This window comes from Trichoderma atroviride, chromosome 2 (assembly GCF_020647795.1).
Source record: "Trichoderma atroviride chromosome 2, complete sequence".
NCBI classification, from domain to species: Eukaryota; Fungi; Ascomycota; class Sordariomycetes; order Hypocreales; family Hypocreaceae; genus Trichoderma; species Trichoderma atroviride.
In genome coordinates this window covers 364,819-383,661 of record NC_089401.1, presented here as the reverse complement: position 1 = coordinate 383,661, position 18,843 = coordinate 364,819, and the positions used below count along the sequence as shown (strand labels likewise).

The 18,843-nt window shown below is 48.6% G+C and overlaps 6 protein-coding genes across 6 annotated transcripts; 3 read left to right on the top strand and 3 right to left on the bottom strand.

Annotated features, from left to right (window-relative positions):
• Positions 1–471: 471 nt before the first annotated feature.
• On the top strand, positions 472–2,435 carry TrAtP1_002790 (putative secondary metabolism biosynthetic enzyme). The gene is made up of 3 exons (XM_066111616.1): positions 472–1,380; positions 1,449–1,878; positions 1,958–2,435. Exons 1-3 carry the CDS (start codon positions 1,098–1,100, stop codon positions 2,241–2,243), a joined length of 999 nt encoding a protein of 332 aa, XP_065967694.1. The 5' UTR covers positions 472–1,097; the 3' UTR covers positions 2,244–2,435.
• Positions 2,436–2,915: 480 nt separating this feature from the next.
• TrAtP1_002789 (uncharacterized protein) lies at positions 2,916–4,828 on the top strand. The gene is made up of 4 exons (XM_014087472.2): positions 2,916–3,463; positions 3,561–3,637; positions 3,685–4,468; positions 4,531–4,828. Exons 1-4 carry the CDS (start codon positions 3,174–3,176, stop codon positions 4,676–4,678), a joined length of 1,299 nt encoding a protein of 432 aa, XP_013942947.1. The 5' UTR covers positions 2,916–3,173; the 3' UTR covers positions 4,679–4,828.
• Positions 4,829–5,396: 568 nt separating this feature from the next.
• TrAtP1_002788 (uncharacterized protein) lies at positions 5,397–5,633 on the bottom strand (the record flags this gene model as incomplete). The annotated part of the gene is made up of 1 exon (XM_066111615.1): positions 5,397–5,633. One exon carries the CDS (start codon positions 5,631–5,633, stop codon positions 5,397–5,399), a length of 237 nt encoding a protein of 78 aa, XP_065967693.1.
• Positions 5,634–9,674: 4,041 nt separating this feature from the next.
• Positions 9,675–11,658, bottom strand: TrAtP1_002787 (uncharacterized protein; the record flags this gene model as incomplete). The annotated part of the gene is made up of 10 exons (XM_066111614.1): positions 9,675–9,719; positions 9,783–9,827; positions 10,009–10,388; positions 10,455–10,503; positions 10,564–10,607; positions 10,662–10,792; positions 10,853–10,889; positions 10,951–11,075; positions 11,127–11,190; positions 11,250–11,658. 10 exons carry the CDS (start codon positions 11,656–11,658, stop codon positions 9,675–9,677), a joined length of 1,329 nt encoding a protein of 442 aa, XP_065967692.1.
• A 1,461-nt stretch (positions 11,659–13,119) lies between these two features.
• On the bottom strand, positions 13,120–15,172 carry TrAtP1_002786 (uncharacterized protein). Its single transcript, XM_066111613.1, has one exon. It carries the CDS (start codon positions 14,757–14,759, stop codon positions 13,233–13,235), a length of 1,527 nt encoding a protein of 508 aa, XP_065967691.1. The 5' UTR covers positions 14,760–15,172; the 3' UTR covers positions 13,120–13,232.
• A 200-nt stretch (positions 15,173–15,372) lies between these two features.
• TrAtP1_002785 (uncharacterized protein) lies at positions 15,373–18,823 on the top strand. Its single transcript, XM_014087470.2, has 2 exons — positions 15,373–16,225; positions 16,288–18,823. Exon 2 carries the CDS (start codon positions 16,973–16,975, stop codon positions 18,602–18,604), a length of 1,632 nt encoding a protein of 543 aa, XP_013942945.1. The 5' UTR covers positions 15,373–16,225; positions 16,288–16,972; the 3' UTR covers positions 18,605–18,823.
• Positions 18,824–18,843: the final 20 nt, after the last annotated feature.

Genomic DNA, 18,843 nt, shown 5'->3' with positions numbered 1-18,843 from the left:
AGCTATGTCTTGTTTCGGAGACAATTGACAAGCTCACATGAGAATATGCGCGACTAATGCCCGCCGCTAGTGTTTCTGCAAGCTCTTTTCCAGACCTTTCTTACTTGTCCACCGTTTGTTAGTCTGCTGAGCTTTTCCTAGTTGTCATTGTCTCAAGGCCAGAAAGTGGAATACAGGCAGGTACTTGGCTGTACAAGGAGAAACTATCCACAAACTCAAAGATACTTTGCTCACTGAAAAACTCTGTCAGTGGCGGCTCGACTAATCAGCTCGCAGGGAGTATCCGTCGGCAGCGCCACATAGTGCGAGTGCGTGATGGAGCCAAATGTGACCAGTTCACCAGCAGTTTTTCAAAAATTACCCAAAGAGGATGCCGCGGTGCATCAGTGGGGCCTTGACAACATTTCCTCATTCAGAAAACGCAGTGCGTTAGCGGACCCAGAGCTCTTGAGCCGTTCTCCGGCTAATGCCTGTCGAGATAACGCTTATGCCGTAATGGCGCCTCTACCTGTGCCACGAGCCTCTCTTTTTGGTTCCCTGAATCTCTTCGAAGCTCAATGTCGGATTCGATCTCAATGTCAGCCGGGGTTCCGACGGCGACGCAACTCGTAGCTTCTCAACTACTCCAATTTTCAGCTGTAATCCTCCTCGTAAGCCATGTAACATAGATTTTACGGGGCGCCTTTACCCAAATTCGTTGATATTGAATAGTTAGCTCCATCGTGCGACGGTTTAGCGTTCTGCCTCAAACTTCCGTTGTTTCTCTCAACTTCGCAACCCTCTATACCATATTATAAATCGATGCACTGCAGGCGGGAGTATTATCAATCACCATGTATACTATTCTTCTCTCCTGAAGGCGACACCAAGCTCGAGTTCATCTTGCATTACCAATCTAGACCGCAATGATCATGGTGTACGTACTTGGTAGAAGTTGAAGATGGTGCGTTGCATCTTCAACCATTTGCCGCGGCAGTTCCACCATAAGTACTAGGTTCCTGGCCCAAACAATCAATGGACATGTTCTTGCAACTCAACTTCATTTTCTATACCAAGTATAGTACCAAAAGATCACCAATACACAACAGCCGCCCAGCATGAGCTACTCTTTCACCGTTCAGCGTGGATCCGCGAGTGGAAAGATTGAGGAAGCCATTTCACAGCGCCAATTAGGCCGCAATGAAGCCTACCTGAAAATCACTCATTCCGGCCTATGTGGAACAGATGAACACTACCTTCATGCCGGCGTGGCTCTGGGCCATGAAGGCGTAGGCATCGTCCAGGCTGTCGGCTCTGATGTGACTTCTGTCAAAGTTGGCGACCGAGTCGGCTTCGGCTGGGTCCACAAGACTTGCGGACGCTGTCAGCCCTGTCTGACCGGTGAGTATTGGCGACCTGCAGCCAGTTCCTGATCTGTATAAGTTGGTATAGGTGCTGACCATGTCAAGGACTGGATGTGTATTGCGAGAACAAGACGGAGTTTGGGTCTCACGACCACGATGTTGGCTCATTTGCCAGCCACGCGGTCTGGGATGCGGATTCGCTCTACAAGATCCCCGACGGTCTCGACGGGGCTTATGCTGCTCCTCTGATGTGCGGTGGCGCTACAGTGTGGTCGCCGTTCGCCTTGTACGGTATCAAGCCGACCGATCGAGTCGGCATCGTGGGCATCGGAGGGCTGGGACACCTGGCGATCCAATTTGCCGCCAAGATGGGATGCGAGGTCGTCGTCTTCTCAAGCAGCGAGTCCAAGAGAGAGGATGCAATGAAGCTGGGCGCGGCCGAGTACCATGTCTTGACTGCCGAGTCCTCGCTCGAGGGCATCAAGCAAGTGAACCACATGCTGCTCTGCGGAAGCGCGCAGCCAGATTTCAAGCGGTAAGTCAAGATTGAAAGCCAGGATGAACAACAAGAACAAAACCAAAAAAAATTCACGGGGACTGATGGGTTTAAGCAGAATTATCCAACTCACCGCCACGGCTGGCAGAATCTACGCTTTGATCGTTAGCTTCGACACATCTGCGGTTCCCATGATGGCCTTGTTGGCTCGAGGCATTAGCATCCAGGGCTCTGCAGGGGCACCCCGGGCTGAAATCCAGAAAATGCTCGAGTTTGCAGTCCGCAATGATGTCAAGCCCACCATCATGAAATGGCCCCTTACCACGAAAGGCGTAGAAGAGGCAATGCAGGCGTTGAGAGAGGGGAAGATGAGGTATCGCGGTGTCTTAGTGGCGGAGGAGTAAAACTTGTCGGTATCTTAGTGGCAGACGAATCAACATGTCCAGCGAATGGGAAATAGAGTCGGCGTTACACCATGAGGGGTAAATAGAGGGATGAAGCCGCTTGCGGTCTGCAAGTCTTAACAGTTGCGTATTTCATTGCTGTAATAAGACATACCAGCTGAGACACAAGGCTCTACACTACATCATCAAGCCTGTAAATGTAACGCTAAAACCTTGCAAAATCCCCCCCGCTAATCTTAGAAATCCCAAAACAAACATGAATACATATGGCATGCAGGGGCACAGCTTATCTTGCTTGTACATGGCTGAATTCGAAGTTTCGCTGCTGATGGAAGCTCTCTGGCTATAGTTGCCGAGCCGGTAATTAAGTTGTGTCGTAACGCGGGGAAAATATGATAGTCTTGTTGCAATGCAAATCCTATCCATCCAGTTGGGCCGGGAAACCCGGTCTTGTGATTCAGCCCCCATGGCATCCAACAACGCAAAGTATGTTGGCTATGAGCTGTGCTTGGTGAAACTAGCTGAAAAAATTGGTGCAAGGGTGGACTAGTTGGGCTGCAAAGAGGCGTCCGGCGGTGGAGCAAAGCCGAGATGGATGGAAGGATGGCGCTGCGGGGTTTCTAGATGTGGTAGAAAACTAGAAAGTAGTTTCTTAGCAATCAGGCCTAGATTCTTGACGAATAGGCCAATCGTATTCTAATCTGGAACTGAACTCGCGTGTTCTATCCATCAGAAGCTTGGAAATCCTTTCATCTGTAAGCAGATATGTTGACCTATAGCTGACTTCACTGCGAGCGTGTGAAATTTATAAATACCCTATCCTCGCCGGACAAAGTGATTCGAGTTTCCTCATCACTTGCACTCACACCTTGATTAAACCTACTCTACTACTCTTCTGTTCTATCAGTCATCACTTCACTATTCTTCAACATGGTCAAGACTCACAGTATCTTCTCGAAAGAGGAGTTCTACGGCCTGCCTACATTTCCCGACGCTGAGGGCAAAAAATACTCTGCCATCGTGACGGGTGCCAATGGCATCACTGGCTCTCATATGATTCGTGTGCTAGCTGAGGCTCCAGAGCGTTGGGGAACCATCTATGCACTGAGCAGAAGGCCGCCTACGTCTCTAATCGATGGCAACATCAAGTATCTCTCTGTTGACTTTTTGGAAAAGCCCGAAGAGATAGCCAAGACACTGCAAGAACACGTGCTGGAGGTGTAAGTCGATGTTTCCCAAGTCAACCTCTACCATCTACAGAACCATTTCGTAAAGCAAAAGCCGTAAAGATTTACTGGGCTGACCATTCATTATCAGAGACTATGCTTTTTTCACTTCATACATCCAACCCCCGGGCGTCTGGTCTGACACCGATGAGTTGGAGAGATTGAATAGTAAGTTAAAAATCTGATCAACTAATATATATTTCTGACAATTGCAGCGCTTCTATTGTCCAACTTTCTCTCTGCATTGACCCTGGCCCAACAAATCCCCAAGCGAGTTCTTCTCCAAACCGGTGCAAAGAATTACGGCTTGCATATTGGGCCTGCCATTAACCCACAAGAGGAATCAAACCCTCGCGTTACATCCGCGCCAAACTTCTATTACCCACAGGAGGATATACTCTGGAAATGGTGTCGCGAAAACAACACCGAGTGGAATGTGACTCGACCAGCTTTCATCATTGGTGCCGTACGCGATGCGGCAATAAACATTGCTTACGCATTTGCTCTCTACGCTGCTATCCAGAAAGAACTTGGAGCACCCCTCGAATTTCTCGGTGATCTCGCTGCTTGGGATGTCGAGAAACACCAGTCAAATGCGCTCCTTATTGGCTATCACGCTGAGTGGGCAGTTCTCACACCCTCCGCCCGCAACCAAGCCTTGAACATTGCGGATGGCGGCGTGTTCACATATGGTCAATTTTGGCCCGTCCTTGCTGCTCTCTATGGCATTCCCTACAACGTTCCCGAGTCAGATGACGCCAAGTACAAGACTATTGAAATGCCAATTAGTCCTCCGCCTCGAGGCTTTGGGCCTGCTGGCAAATTCAGAACTGCCGGATCATACGTCGATTGGGCAAACAAGCCCGAAGTCAAACAGGCATGGGAGACGTTGAAGGCAAGGCACAACATTGCACCGAAGCCCGATCCTTTTGATAAGATTCCGGAGATATTTGGCCTGTTGGACATTGATGTTCTTGGGTGCTGGGGACGAAGCTTGAGGTATGAATCATCAAACGAACACTCTTGTTGCGGAATTTAGCTGACTCGGTGGTGATTTATAGCATGAACAAGAGCCGAAAGCAAGGATGGAATGGATACATCGAATCGTGCGACTCTTTCATCAAGACGTTTGAGGAGCTTTCCGCCCTGAAGATGATTCCGCCTTTCAAGCGACCAGAGAAGATTGAGGTTAAGCATCACGGATATTGAGCGGGAAATTTTACCAAAGAAAATTGGTTTACTCTCAATGGTTTCTGAAATTAATAAAGAGTTTTAATGTCGAGTATTGATTGATGTGGGCTCTAGAGCAATATTTACTGGGTACGTATCCGATAATTAATAGAAGAACTTGGCGAGTCATGGTTTCCACCTGTCCAGCTGCCCCATTCATGCGATGTCACCCAAACATGCAGCCCTGCCCACAAATTCGTCGTATTCTATAAATGCCGAGGACTTCTTTTTAGCCTTTAAGGAAGTTGGGTACAATCCCGCAGTCGTTGAAACATTAACTAGGAGGGTGGTATGGGGCTCAACGTCATTGTGAATGAAGACCATGTGGAGGTAAAATTTGGTATATGGAATATTGTCCGACCTTTTTAGCCCGTAGCAGGCTCTTGAGCTTCATCGATCACATACCTCTTATTGGCGTTATCTTTCAGCTATATTTTCATTTGCTAAAGCACAATATAGTATCTGACGCGCGTAAGCTACTAAATATATCTTTTAGGACTCAACGGTTGTCATAACCCATTAGTGAAGAATGGGATAACCGACCACTTGTTCTTGTGCTAAACTGTATCCCTTGCTTTCGAAGGCTGATATACTGATGCTGAAGGGAACAGTTTACCATATAGGTTGATTCACTATTGTTGTACATACCATTTACTATCTCAATCATGACTACTAATACATACTTTCATTCAGCAGCTCACTCCTTAGTAAGCTCCAAGTATTGGTTTACCACGCTCTTGACCTGACCTTGAAATCCAATGAACTTCATACCAAAAGTCTCCTTAGTCTTGCTGGCATCAATCCGAACAACAATAGTTGGCAGCTTTCCTGTAGTCTTTAGGCGTCCCTGTGCAATCTCCTCGGCAAAGTGCTTCTTGATAATACCAACGCCATCTTCATTTATAGTACCCTTTATACCGTCCGATGTAGTCATATAGGCTTGGTTGCCAGGAATTTTAGGATTGAGACCTGCGACGTGAAGCTAAGCGACATCCTCAACGTGGACACGATTACCGTTCATTGTGAAAGGCGCAGCTGAGCCCCGTAATAAACCCATGAGAAGCGCATTTATAGTAGCGCTCTCGAAATATTCGGCGGTAGCGGCTTGCTCATCATCACCGAAAATTCACCCAGGAATAATACTGATCAGATCAAAAGAGGGCTTATTTTCAGCCATCCAGGCTTCAGAGGCATTCGAAGCAACAGTCTTGGAAGCCTAATATGCCTCAAATTGATTAGTATATGGTTCTATAGTGAGAGGAATGCGGCTTTCCGCGTCAAAGATATTTTCGTCTCCTTGGCCCTTGAAATAGTGACCAGGAATATTGGCGACATTGGAACTGGTTATGATGATTCGACGAACTATACCGGCTTTCTGGATGCTCTCGAGCAATCCAATAACAGACTTGCGAGACGCTTGTACAAAGTACTCGTCGAAACTGTCTGGAGTTGTGGATTCTCGACCCAGAAGCGGGATTGGAGTCGCACAATGTTCACGTATGTCGCTCCTTTGACTGCTTCATCGAGTGCTCCCGGAGCCGCCATATCTTCAACAACAGTGAACGAAAGGCTCTCTTCGCTCGAGTTGAGCGCTTTAATGGGTGACGAATAAATTACTTTATTAGTTTTGCTGAGAGAACGGACGGCAATTCGCACACTGTAGGTCGGCACTCTGAATCCAACGAAGCCGGTGGCGCCTGTGAGCAGAATAAGCCTTTTGCCTGCCATATTGCTGGTTATATCAAGCATTATAGGGACTGACAGTAGACATCTTAGTGGATAAAAAAGACAGAGAATTCGGCGTGTAGGATTTGCTACATATCATAGAAAAAAATCGCTTCTTTACTATACATGGCAAGAATTCATGGCCCGAGTTGGAATTTCCTAGACGGACGACTGTGAAGCCGCATTGCCATACGGTTCCAGATTGACATTCAAATTCATAGATGGCTTATATAGGAATCGCCTGACACACATTTGTGACCTATAACGGAGCAATAAGAAATGAAAATACGTGCTTGCAATACAGAAAAAAAAAACATATTTAAGCCAGCTTGGCAAGAAGATTGCACGTAAATTGAGTCTATGTAGTTAGGACGCCATTTGTTGTGGGAGTAAGCTTTTAGTGTCTTATAGCGCCGTATCCGTACATCTTCCATCAATGCTATTGATAGTATCGCACGCGACGTTATGCGCCCATATAATCATTTGCTGCGACGGATAGATTCCAGTCGAGATGAAATATCGTCTCAATTCTATTCCGTGAAGCTTCCAGAAATGTTGTTTCCGTGGTTTGTTCCTTGAGTCTAGTGATAAAATAGGTGATGTAATTATGCGTACAACTTTGGCCTACTCCGTAAAAGAAATTGCGTGGCGTCTTCACAGCAATTTTAACCTACACAAAGGCCTAGTGCCCCTCTTTTCCAGAACAGCGGCATCCTTCATCAGTATCTTGCCGATCGCCTCTCGAAATAGCTTTAGATACTGTCCATTTACCACGGACATATATCATGTACCCCATTCCATTGCATGTTGAAGAGGCTTTGTTCAAACTATACAGAGTACACAAAGACCTCGTCTCGGGACTGACGACACTACAAACTTGCTCCTTCGCCTGTGATTTGCACCAAAGACGCTAACCTCTCAAGCATTGATGGAGAAAATAGGACAGCGAAACCCGCTACAAGACTCCGGGCAAGTCCATTCGCAGCGAATAGAGACCCAGCATAGAAAGGGCACGTAGAGGGTAGATAATTGAGGACGGCTTGCCCTATTAGAAAGACACCACTGTGATATATGCCCACACTAATCATGGATACAATCTAATGGACCGAGCGAATCAAATTCCACGCTGGTGTATTTGTCAGATAGAATCGCAAGCTGAAGATCATAAAGACGGTAAACATACCAAAAAGAAACAAGCCTATGGGAACACAGACCGACCCGAATAGGCCTGATATCATTTTTGTTTCTGGAGGAGCGTCATTGACGTTGCTTTGATCAATGATGAAGTACATATAGTAACCAAGGCCCACGCTTGTAATAAAGAAGCTCACCATCATTGAGAGGAAAGCCAATGCCATGACTCCATGGCTAAACCCGTAGATGTCTCTGTAGACCAGTAGAAACGATTCAAAGAATGAGTAGCATATAGCATATCCCAATGGTAGGTATACTATCGTAAAAAACACGGCTGGATCAAGGGCGCTGATTTTCTCAAGGCTTAATCAATGCTCAAGAAGTAATTTCTCGGGCGCTCAAGTGAGAATAGTGAACCTCGGATTCGTGGTCGACGTTGTCGCAGCCAGTTGCCAGCCTGAGTCGTTTGGCTCTTCGAAGGATTATTGTATCTCTCGAGGTTTCTGATAGTGTGCCGAGCATTGAAGCAGTCATGGCGCTGAGAGTCAAAGCAATTCCCATGCACTCCATCGCCAGCTCATCTTTTCTACCGCGTATGCTGCAACGACAGGCCCCATTATCTAAAGTAGAGACGTAAGATAAGTTTGTATCTACAATAACATAGTTTTATAAGAATGAAAAAGTTATGATACTCATGGGAGCTGAGCTTGCACTGATCGACCATAACGCAATCACGGCTTGCATATTGGCAGGGCTTAAATAATCGCCATAGGGGCACGGTGAATAAAGCCGAAGAGCAGAAAATCTCAAGCAGGAACTTGACCACTAGTAATCCCCCAACATTATCGACCAAGGCAGCGGGAATGATGAAAATTTTGAAAAGACAAAATGATGGCATATAGAGGATTGCGACCAATAGCGGGAATCTCCGTCAGTGGCGACAGAATCATTGAGGCAAAGCCGCAAGCAAAGACGTAAAGAGTCAGGCCGAGAGATGCAACCGACTGCTTGACTACAAATTGCTTCATCATTCCATCTTCGCTAACTTTATATATCACGACCCCCATATACGCGGCAACTGTGTAGAAAACAGAAGACTGGATATCCATATTTTCTTTCTGTTGGACCAATTCTGCAGATTTCGGGATCTCGGTCGGAATACCACGTAACAAGTATAACTTCTCGTTCTAAAGCTTCAGAAAGACAAGATTGGCCTGTAGCAGCTTCTACATCTTCTTCTTTTTTTTCCCCCGTGATGGTGGTGATAGGACGGAGGGAGATGACTGCTGGATTCTCGATTGATACTCTGCGGGCAGAGCAAAGCCATCTTGCTCCTCGGGATATTTGAGCAGCCTATTTCCACTAACTACTCTTAAAATTGTCGTCTAATCGAGTGAGTCAAATAAGTTTTGTCATACAGTCGAAGCACCGTTATCAAAAAGCACCCATTGTAATGAATAAACATTGGACGACGCAAGGAGTTGAAGGCGTCGAAACACCGCAACAAACTCCGCGGTGTAAGTGGCCAATGAATGAGTACGAAGCACCAAGTTACTTTACTTGGTCTCAACAAGTACCACCATTTTATCTTTTTGTTTAGGGAATGAGATTACTAAATAGAAGCAGGGGAGCCCAGCGAGAAAGATGAGACTTCATTGTGTCACTACCAACGTACAAATGGAGAGACCATGATGTGCAATGCAACTACACAAAATGTGCCTCTCCATGCTTTAACTGTATATCTATGTGAATTAAAAGAAGTTTCTATATGATAAAAATGCAGACGAAGAGACTCTAATAACTTCGAGCATTCTCTCGAGTGCGATTTAGGCCTCAGCGAAGCGGCTACGAGCGCGCAAGCTCGGCCCAAATTTCCAGAGCCCAAACAACAAAATGCAACAAACAATGTCCAAAAATGCAAGTAAAGAAACGCCCCAGTGGATTCCAAGGCGTAGAAACATTGGCCGCGAGAACATAATTGCACCCGCCGCCAGAGTCGAGCGAGCAAAGTCGTTTGCGGCGAATAGCGACGCCGAATATTTTGGGTAAGTGAAAGCTACATATTGTAGCATACAGACAATAATCGTGAATGTGCCAACAATGGATAGCGACAGCCCTATGATAGGTGCCATCCAGTGAACACTCGGCCGGGATGTCCATGCTATTACCATTCAACAAGATATATTAGTATGATACCAGTTGAAATGGTCTCTGAATGACGTACCAAAAAGAAATAAGCCGACGGGAAGCCAGAAACATGCAAACAGCGCTGGAATTAACCGATGTTCTGGAGTTCCGAATGCCTTAAAGCCTTCAGTTCTAAAAGGCTTGACCACTTGCAAATGCCACGAAACCACACACAGGGTAGCAGCCACGAACAAGCCTGGAAAAACTCCCAAAAACGGCAGCCCAGAGAGCGTGAATCTGAAATCATAAACGCCTGAAAAAACAAGAGGGAAAGCTTCGAAGAAGGAGTAGAAGATGGCGTAGACAAGGCTGGTATAGATGGTGGAGAAGAGCACCGAAGGATCAAGAGCGTTAATCTCAACTGGCTTGATGATGGCATTATATAAAATATCCTTCATCGTCATCTGCCGCTTTGTTTGATCGATTTCTGATTGTGAACGGTATCGATCATTGCCGGTTATTCTCCGCAATCTTCGTGCTCTGTAGTAAAGGATCGTGGCCGATGAGGTTTCGGGGAGGAAGAAGAAGAAGCCAAAGAGGATGGGTGCACTGAGCCACAGCATCTCCCAAGATACCCAATGCCAGCCCTCTGCAGGGGCACTGAAGTTAGAGATTACCGGCGCGATAGCAGGACCAAATACAGCTGAAAAAGATGCTTTGTTAGGTTTCTCAATTTTTCCTGGGTATGCAAGATGTAAGTAAAACTTACTGGCTCCGCCCCAAATGACCAATAAGTAAGGCACATGAAGAAGTGGATACTGAATTCAGGTTAGTTAAAAGTTCATACTGTAGGTCGAGATATGAGGAAACAGTCTTACAACATCAGCAAATGAAGCACCTCCAGTCGCAAGACATGGCGCACCTGTGTATCAATTACGTTAATATCGTCTACGCTAAAACAACATCAGAAACTTACCGAAAAACCCTGTCAAGAAGCGCAGAACGACGAATCCAGCGAAATTATCCACAAGGGATGCTGGGACCCAGAGTATGGTATATATGAAGAGCGTTATAATGTATGGAGGGTTTCTGCCTATTGCGGCGATTCTAACAGATGTTCAGTATCACAGGCTTTGGGTTACTGCGAAACTTGGAGAAGACTCTTACTCGCTTAATGGAGAAAATATCATGGCACCAAAGCCATCTGCGTTCATCTACGTGTTAGCAGCTGAAGTAACGATGCAAGCGCAATTTCATATACTGACATCCAAAAACGTATAAAGCGAGAGCCAAAGAAGAAACCTCGACGCTGATACCGTATCTTTCTACCACCTCGGGCACAGCACCGATATAGATGGAAGATCCAAAGTAGACAGCAAAAGAATAGATGCTTCTGAACTTAGCATGGGCTTGAAAGGTGACTTATTTGGACTTTATTTACCATATTTGGAAAGATACAAAACCTTTTCGAAGCGCACTCCAGTTTTGGGGGTTTTCAGGATCATCTAAGACTTTGTTAGATGTGCCCAAGAGACCACTTGTTCTGATGACTAGGGAATATTACCGGTAGTGTACCAATCAACTAATATTGTCCCATCGCTCGTAGTTGTTGGTTTAATAGGACGACTTTCTATTCTCTGCACTTCACTATGGCTCTGAGTAGTGACGACCCTCTCGATGGGATTGTCTGAAAGGCCATTTTCCACGTCATCGGTTGCTTCGGCGAGGGGGGGCTTGGTCGTAAATTCTTGAGAATTTGTCCTTTCCAAGCCAGTAGTAGTAGTTTCTTCCAACGTAGTATTCGAAGAGGCGGCCGTAGTGGGAAGTTCTATGTCGACTTCCTTTTGCAAAGCTTGCGAGCCGTAATAGGGGTTTTGGAATCCACCTCGTTCTTCGGCATATTGCAAGTATTTGTTCTTGCTGAGAAAGCGGACTACCTGCCCAAAGGGCGAGTCACGTAATACGTCGTTCATGTTTGATCTCTTTGGATCACTGAGGATTTGAAAGAAGCAGTTTCTCACAGCATGAAGAGTATGCTTTGGCGTTATATGTCTTCTCGTTCCATGTCTCTAGCGTGCAGCTAAGTCTAAGCAGCTAGCATGCGCTTCTTCATATTTCGGCTTATAAATTTCAGTCTACGAGATGATTGCTAAGTCGCTGCTAGCATTGCGAGGATCCAATTTCTAAGCTTTAATTGCCATCTTGACAGATTGGAAGGGTCAAATAGGAATAGCAGATTCATTGTCAGCGGCAACTATTTTGGCGCGAGACTTAGCGCACATCTCAAGACTTCCTATTTCGGACAATCCTCTACGCAAGTTTTAAAGAAGCTTTGCCCCAAGTAAAAGTCGTAAGACATGTCGCCAGGATCTCAGCTCGTATCCTCTGCCCGGCTATCGCGTTGCAGTATTTTGCTTACATCATTGTAGTCCGTTCGAAGCTTGGGATTACTGATCGCTTGGCATTTGGAGCGGGTATAAAGAAGGTGGTTGGAATAGCTTCATTATTGCGCTATCGCCATATTTGCGCATAAAAAGGCAACTGCATAGGCACTTTGATGGTTTTTGACGGGTCAATAGGCAACATGCTCACGCCCTCCTCGTTAGCTTACGTCAAGCAGGCTTCATTTAAATCTCTTCGAGGGGATTTTTATTATAACTGCATCTCGAGGCCAAAACACTGCTTCATGAAACGCTGTGAAAAAGCTCCAGCGCCGAGTTTGGCAAAGCGCCTTTACCGCCGTGAGAGAGATTCAAAATGCTGTGAAGGGTCGGCTCAAGAAATATGAAAATTGCTGTGAAAGCGTTCTCAGCTTACCACAAGCAAGTAGTCGGCTGCCTACTGCTATGCTAAAAATGCTGTGAAAAAGCGTTAGCGCTAGCTTTAGCAAGCGCCCTTATCACCTTGAGACATACTATATTCAAAATGCTGTGAAGGGTCGGCTCAAGGAATATGAAAATTGCTGTGAAATCGTCTCCAGCTCACCCCATGTAATCGGCTGCCTACTGCTATACTAAAAATGCTGAACTGTGAAAAAACTCCAGCGCCGGCGTTGGCAAGCGCCCTCACCACCTTGAGACATACTATATTCAAAATGCTGTGAAAGGGTCGGTCCAAGAAACTTGAGAATTGCTGTGAAAGTCGCATCAGCGACAGTCCATTGTAAAGCACCCGTACAGTATAGCGAAAGCTATGGTACCATGCCCAGGCCTACGTATATCACGTCTATGACTTTAGGTAAATTTTTTGACCACCATCTTCATTTGAGCCGAGTTTGTATCTTGCATTTCGCAGAGAAAGAGATACTGTATGACCGCCTTCATCTTTGTCACTTTGGCGCGTATCTGACGTTTAATCCAGAGAACTTTACTCGTGAGAATCTGTTGAGCGATTTGGAATTGCACTATACATGTAAAATCGAGATTTAAAAATTGCAAAACAACAAAGACGCTTATATATATGCCCTGCTATATATTTCAAGATTGACCTATGGAAACCAATGCTGACGCCATTTTGTAAAAAAAAGAAACATTCTTCACAGATTAAACTATAGCTTGGCAAAAAGCCCCTTGGTCGCACCCTTACCCAGCTGTACCAGCGTGCTCTTTATCCGCATGTAAGCCATGATACCCTCGAAGCCATTCTCAACACCAACGCCACTCAATTTCCACCCGCCCACGGGCATTTCAGCCGGAGACTCTCCCCAGGTGTTGATCCAAGTGATGCCGGCTTCCAGCTGTCGGATAACGTTCTGCGCCAGACTCAGATCCGTAGCAACAACTCCGGCAGCCAGGCCGGTTTCGGTGTCGTTTGCGCGCCGAATCAGCTCCGGGAGCCACTCTTCCTGTGACTTGCCCTGTGTCTTGTATGGCAAGATTGACATGACGGGGCCAAAGATTTCTTCGCGCACGATGCGCATATCGTCTGTGCAGTTGGTGAAGATGACGGGCGGGACCCAGTATCCGTCGGGCGTAGGCTTATTCTTCTGCGCATCAACGGCGCCGTCGTACAGGACCTTTGCCTTGTCGACTTCTTTGCCATGTCGAATGTACATGTTGCACTTGTCGCGCTGGGCGGCGCTGACTACTGGGCCATAATTCGTCGTTTCGTCTTGTGGCAAGCCCATGCGGATGCCCTCGCGGCAACGTTTGATAAGACCTTCCTCGACGCGTGATAGTAAGGTATCGGGGATGAAGACTCGCGAGCCGTTTGTGCAGACCTGGCCAGAGGAGAAGAAATTGGCAGCCATGGCAATGTCGGCTGCCTCGTCGACGTCAGCGTCTGGCAGAACCACAACAGCACTCTTGCCTCCGAGCTCCATTGTAACGCTCTTCAAGCCCTTGGCGGCCTCGCTGGCTACTTTGCTGCCGGTGCTAACCTGGCCTGTGAAGCTGACCTTTGCGATGCCCGGATGGGCGACAAGGGGCGCCCCGACACTGGGACCATCGCCGTAGACGACGTTGAATACTCCAGGCGGCATCCCGGCCTCGATGTAGATCTCAGCCAACGTATTGGCGTGCAGAGGCGTCACCTCGCTGGGCTTGTAGACCATGCAGTTTCCTGCAGCCAGACACGGCGAGGATTTCCACAGGGCAATCTGGATGGGATAGTTCCAGGCGCCAATGCCGGCGCAAACGCCCAGCGGCTCGTGGCTCGTCAGCACGTAGGCGTCTGGCCGCAGCGTGGTGTGCTGGCCGGGCTGGCTGTTGCCAATGAAGTGCGCGTAGTACTCCAGGACATCAGCGCCGGTGACCACATCGACCGTTGACGTCTCGGACCAGGCCTTGCCCGTGTCCAGCATCTCCGTGCGGGCCAGCGCCTCGTTGCGTTCTCGCAAAATAGCGGCGGCGCGGAGCAGGATGGCGGCTCGCTTCGGGGCAGGCGTCTGCGACCATGTTGGGAACGCCTTTTGGGCAGAGGAGACGGCGTCGTTGAGCTGGGCGGCGGTGGTGGTGTAGATTGTTGCCAATGGCTTGGCCGTGGTTGGATCGAGAGACTGGAAGGTGTGCGATCCCGAGGATTGCGGCTGAGGCTTTCCCGAGTGAAAGGTGTGAATCTCTTTTGAGAAGGTCATGATGGTCTTTTGGTGTTGGCGTGGTGATTCTGCCTATTCTTTGAGATTAGATCAGATCAGATCAGATCAGATCATTCCAGACCAGATCAATATCGGAATTGGTTTGTTGGTGTTGAAACTGAAAATCGGACGCCGGACAGTGACGTACGTCGATCTTGTCTTTGGCGGCGTACTAAGACGGTGAAATTCCGCGACTAATACTAGGTATACTACAGGCACATGCAATCGCTACCTACCTGAGTCTTTAGCGGTAAGTGTATATGCGCCAAGCAACACCAGCAACTCCACAGTGCTGTAGCAAACATCCAACACCCGCTATTACGAGGTACCTCCATCGTGTAAACCGTGGCAAACCGGACTCGTCTGCCATTTTCGTTTGGAAAGAGAATACCTGCGTCTCACCTGCCAGGAACCACAGCGCCGTTTGCACCAACAGCAGGTGGAGTCTTCAGCGCCGGTGTGTCTGGGGCTAAGCAGCAGCCAAGACGGTCTCTCTTACACGCTACTGTAGGCCGTGAGAGCGTTTGCCTGCATTCGGCAACCAGGCAGGAGACTGGCAAACAGCCCTGGCCAGGGGAAGAGAAATCCAAGGAATCATAAGGCGATAAACCACTGCCTACGTCACCGATGGAGAAGTGAGAGATATAAGATGCAGTCCGGTCCGGCGTTGTGGAGCTCTCCCCGTGTTCTTGGACAACGGCTCGGCTTGGCGGTGGAGGCTGCGCACGAGTTGGCTGAGGAAGATGCAACTGAGAATCCGATATGTGATGCCTCCTATTTCTTGACTTTCCGTCTGTCGAGTATCAACGTTTGGAATGCGATTCTGGAATATGCCGGTGCTGCTAAGGCTGATGCCAGATGACCTTTGTGTAGGTACGGAGTATAGAAACCTACATCGAAATCAGATCCGCCCCGATTAGCGACGATGAAATCGGGCATTATTTGCATGTGCCACTCCGAGTAATGCGCTAAAGCACAGCGACTCCGAGGCCTATCAAGTCACCACAGGCCAGCTGAAAACGATACACAGAGCCGTCAGCAGCGTTGTGAAAAATCCCATGCCGCGAGAAAACTCTACAGGTACAGCCACCGCTAGAATAATTGTTCCGATTGCTGCAAGCAGCGCTCAGTTCCGCGATTCGTGGCGTGTCGTGCTGCAGAGCTTGGAGCAGGTACTGTACGGCAGGTTCTCCACGGCGGAGTACATGCCCCACTCTCTTCAGCCATGGTGGCCCTCTGGCCCAATCAACTTACAGTTTTCTGCCCGGATCAACCTAGCCCCGTCCTAGCTGCCCGCCATCGGCTCCACTCGGCGTCGGCCTCTTCCTAAACGCCTCCATCAAGTCAAGATCATCGCCAGACCAACGCTCGAAATGGCTTCTAAGCAGCAGAACCGCCTGCTGGATCCCCGCAATCACGGCCAAGAGCCCAGCCAGAAGCCTCGCAAATGTCATTCCAGGCACACTGTGGGCTACTAATCCTCCAACCAACGAACAGCCAACAGTGGAATTGCTGACAGGGGCATTAGTCTGAATCCCACCATGTGCTTTTGACGTCATGCGGCCGTGGTGTAGCTGTGTAGGGATCCATTCTCTGTTTGACAGGAACCCTGAAGATCGATGCTGCTGGTAAACATCGGTGAGAATTTTTACCATTTTTTAAATGAGGGACATGGCTTCCCCCCCCTTTTGGCCCGAGACTACAAATCATCTGCTGATTCAAACTCCACCGCAAACAACGAGGCGAGAGCCGTGCTTCGTTGATGGCGTCGTTAGCGTCAATGCAATGGCTCAGCCGTCCACGCCGCAATCATGGCCTCGGCGGAATCTACTTGTACAAGAAATGCTTTGGGGCTGACTCGTCGTTTCATCTGCTTCATATATCTTGGGGTCCCTCGCCTTAGTGTGGTGCTTTAGACTTCAACTTTCTTCCGAGGCTACTGATTCTGCTGATCCTAGACTTTTGCTACCGAAACTTTGTCTGGGCAAGCGAATAGACGAGAAACTATCTTTTCGACTTTTGTGAATACGCTCTTCAACTAGTCTTCACCCTGGCGTTTTTAACATTCAAGGGGAAAAGCGTAGTTTCCAAGCCTCATTTGTAGCCAGAGCAAGCTATTTAAGCCAGGCCACCCGGCAAGACGCATATTTCTCTTCTTCTTGCTCTGTTCATACTCCCTTCATACTCCCTCTAACTTCCTCGAGACACCAACCATGACGACCCGATCGCTTCCGGACAACAGCAGCTCTGCTTTCGACTACATCATCGTGGGCGGAGGCACCGCTGGCTGCGTGATTGCGTCTCGACTCTCCTCCTATCTGCCTGAGCATCGCATCCTCCTCGTCGAGGCTGGGCCCTCTGATTTCAACCTCAACCATGTTCTCAACCTGCGAGAGTGGCTGAGTCTGCTTGGCGGCGAGCTGGACTACGACTACGGCACGACAGAGCAGCCAATGGGCAACAGCCACATCCGTCACTCTCGGGCCAAGGTCCTTGGAGGCTGCTCGTCACACAACACTCTCATCTCTTTCCGCCCTTTCCGCCATGACATGGACCGTTGGGTTGCTCAGGGCTGCAAGGGCTGGACCTTTGAGAATGTCACTCGACACGTGGACAATCTGCGCAACACCTTCCAGCCAGTGCATGCTCGTCACCGCAATCAGCTGTGCAAGGACTGGGTTCAAGCCTGTTCCTCTGCTCTCGACATTCCCGTTATCCATGACTTCAATACTGAGATTCGCGAGACGGGCCAGCTAACCCAGGGCGCCGGCTTCTTCAACGTTTCCTACAACCCCGATAACGGTCGCCGAAGCAGTGCATCCGTTGCTTACATCCACCCCATCCTTCGAGGAGAGGAGAGACGGCCAAACTTGACCATCTTGACCGAGGCTCACGTCTCCAAAGTCTTGGTCGAAAACGATGTTGCGAGCGGTATTGCTCTTCATCTGGCAGGTGGTCAAAAGGTAGTGCTCAAGCCCCGAAAGGAAATCATCCTTTGCGCTGGCGCTGTAGACACACCCCGTCTGATGCTTCACTCTGGTCTTGGCCCGCGCTCACAGCTCGAGGACCTGGGAATTCCCGTTGTCAAGGATATCCCCGGAGTTGGCGAAAACCTGCTGGATCACCCAGAGACCATCATCATGTGGGAGCTTAACAAGCCGGTTCCCCCCAACCAGACCACCATGGATTCTGATGCCGGTGTCTTCATCCGCCGAGAGCCAACCAACGCCGCAGGCAACGACGGAAATGCTGCCGACATCATGATGCACTGCTACCAGATCCCATTCACCCTCAACACCGAGCGTCTGGGTTATCGCAAGATCCAGGACGGCTACGCATTCTGCATGACCCCCAACATCCCCCGACCGAGATCCCGCGGCCGCATCTATTTGACCTCTGCAGACCCCGCTGTCAAGCCTGCTCTGGATTTCCGCTACTTCACCGACCCCGAAGGCTACGACGCTGCCACATTTGTTGCCGGCATCAAGGCTGCCCGTAAAATCGCTCAGCAAAGCCCTTTCAAAGAATGGCTGAAGGAAGAGGTTGCTCCCGGCCCCCAGGTGCAGACGGATGAGCAGATCAGCGAATACGCTCGCCGCGCCGCTCATACTGTCTACCACCCTGCAGGCACCACCAAGATGGGCGATGTAACCAAGGACGAGGCCGCAGTCGTGGACCACGAGCTAAAGGTCCGAGGGATCAAGAAATTGCGCATTGCTGACGCTGGCGTGTTCCCCGAGATGCCCTCCATCAACCCCATGCTTACGGTGCTGGCCATTGGCGAGCGAGCAGCCGAGCTAATTGCCATGGAAGAGGGCTGGAAGCCCAAGACTTCAAGACTATAGACGAATAGATGAGCTGGGATGGCGCTGGGATGGCGCATAGATTTTTATCTTCTACTTGGATCACAGAAAAGGAACAAGGCGTGCTTAGCCTGGATATTGCACCACCTGACAGCGCGGGACGTGTCGTGACTTGTATATTTTGTTTTTTTTTTCCCTTTGATAGTTTATACGATGACGATATCCATGTAGCTTCAAGAATTACAAAAGTTGTTGTTTTTCATACGGCTCTAGCCAGATAC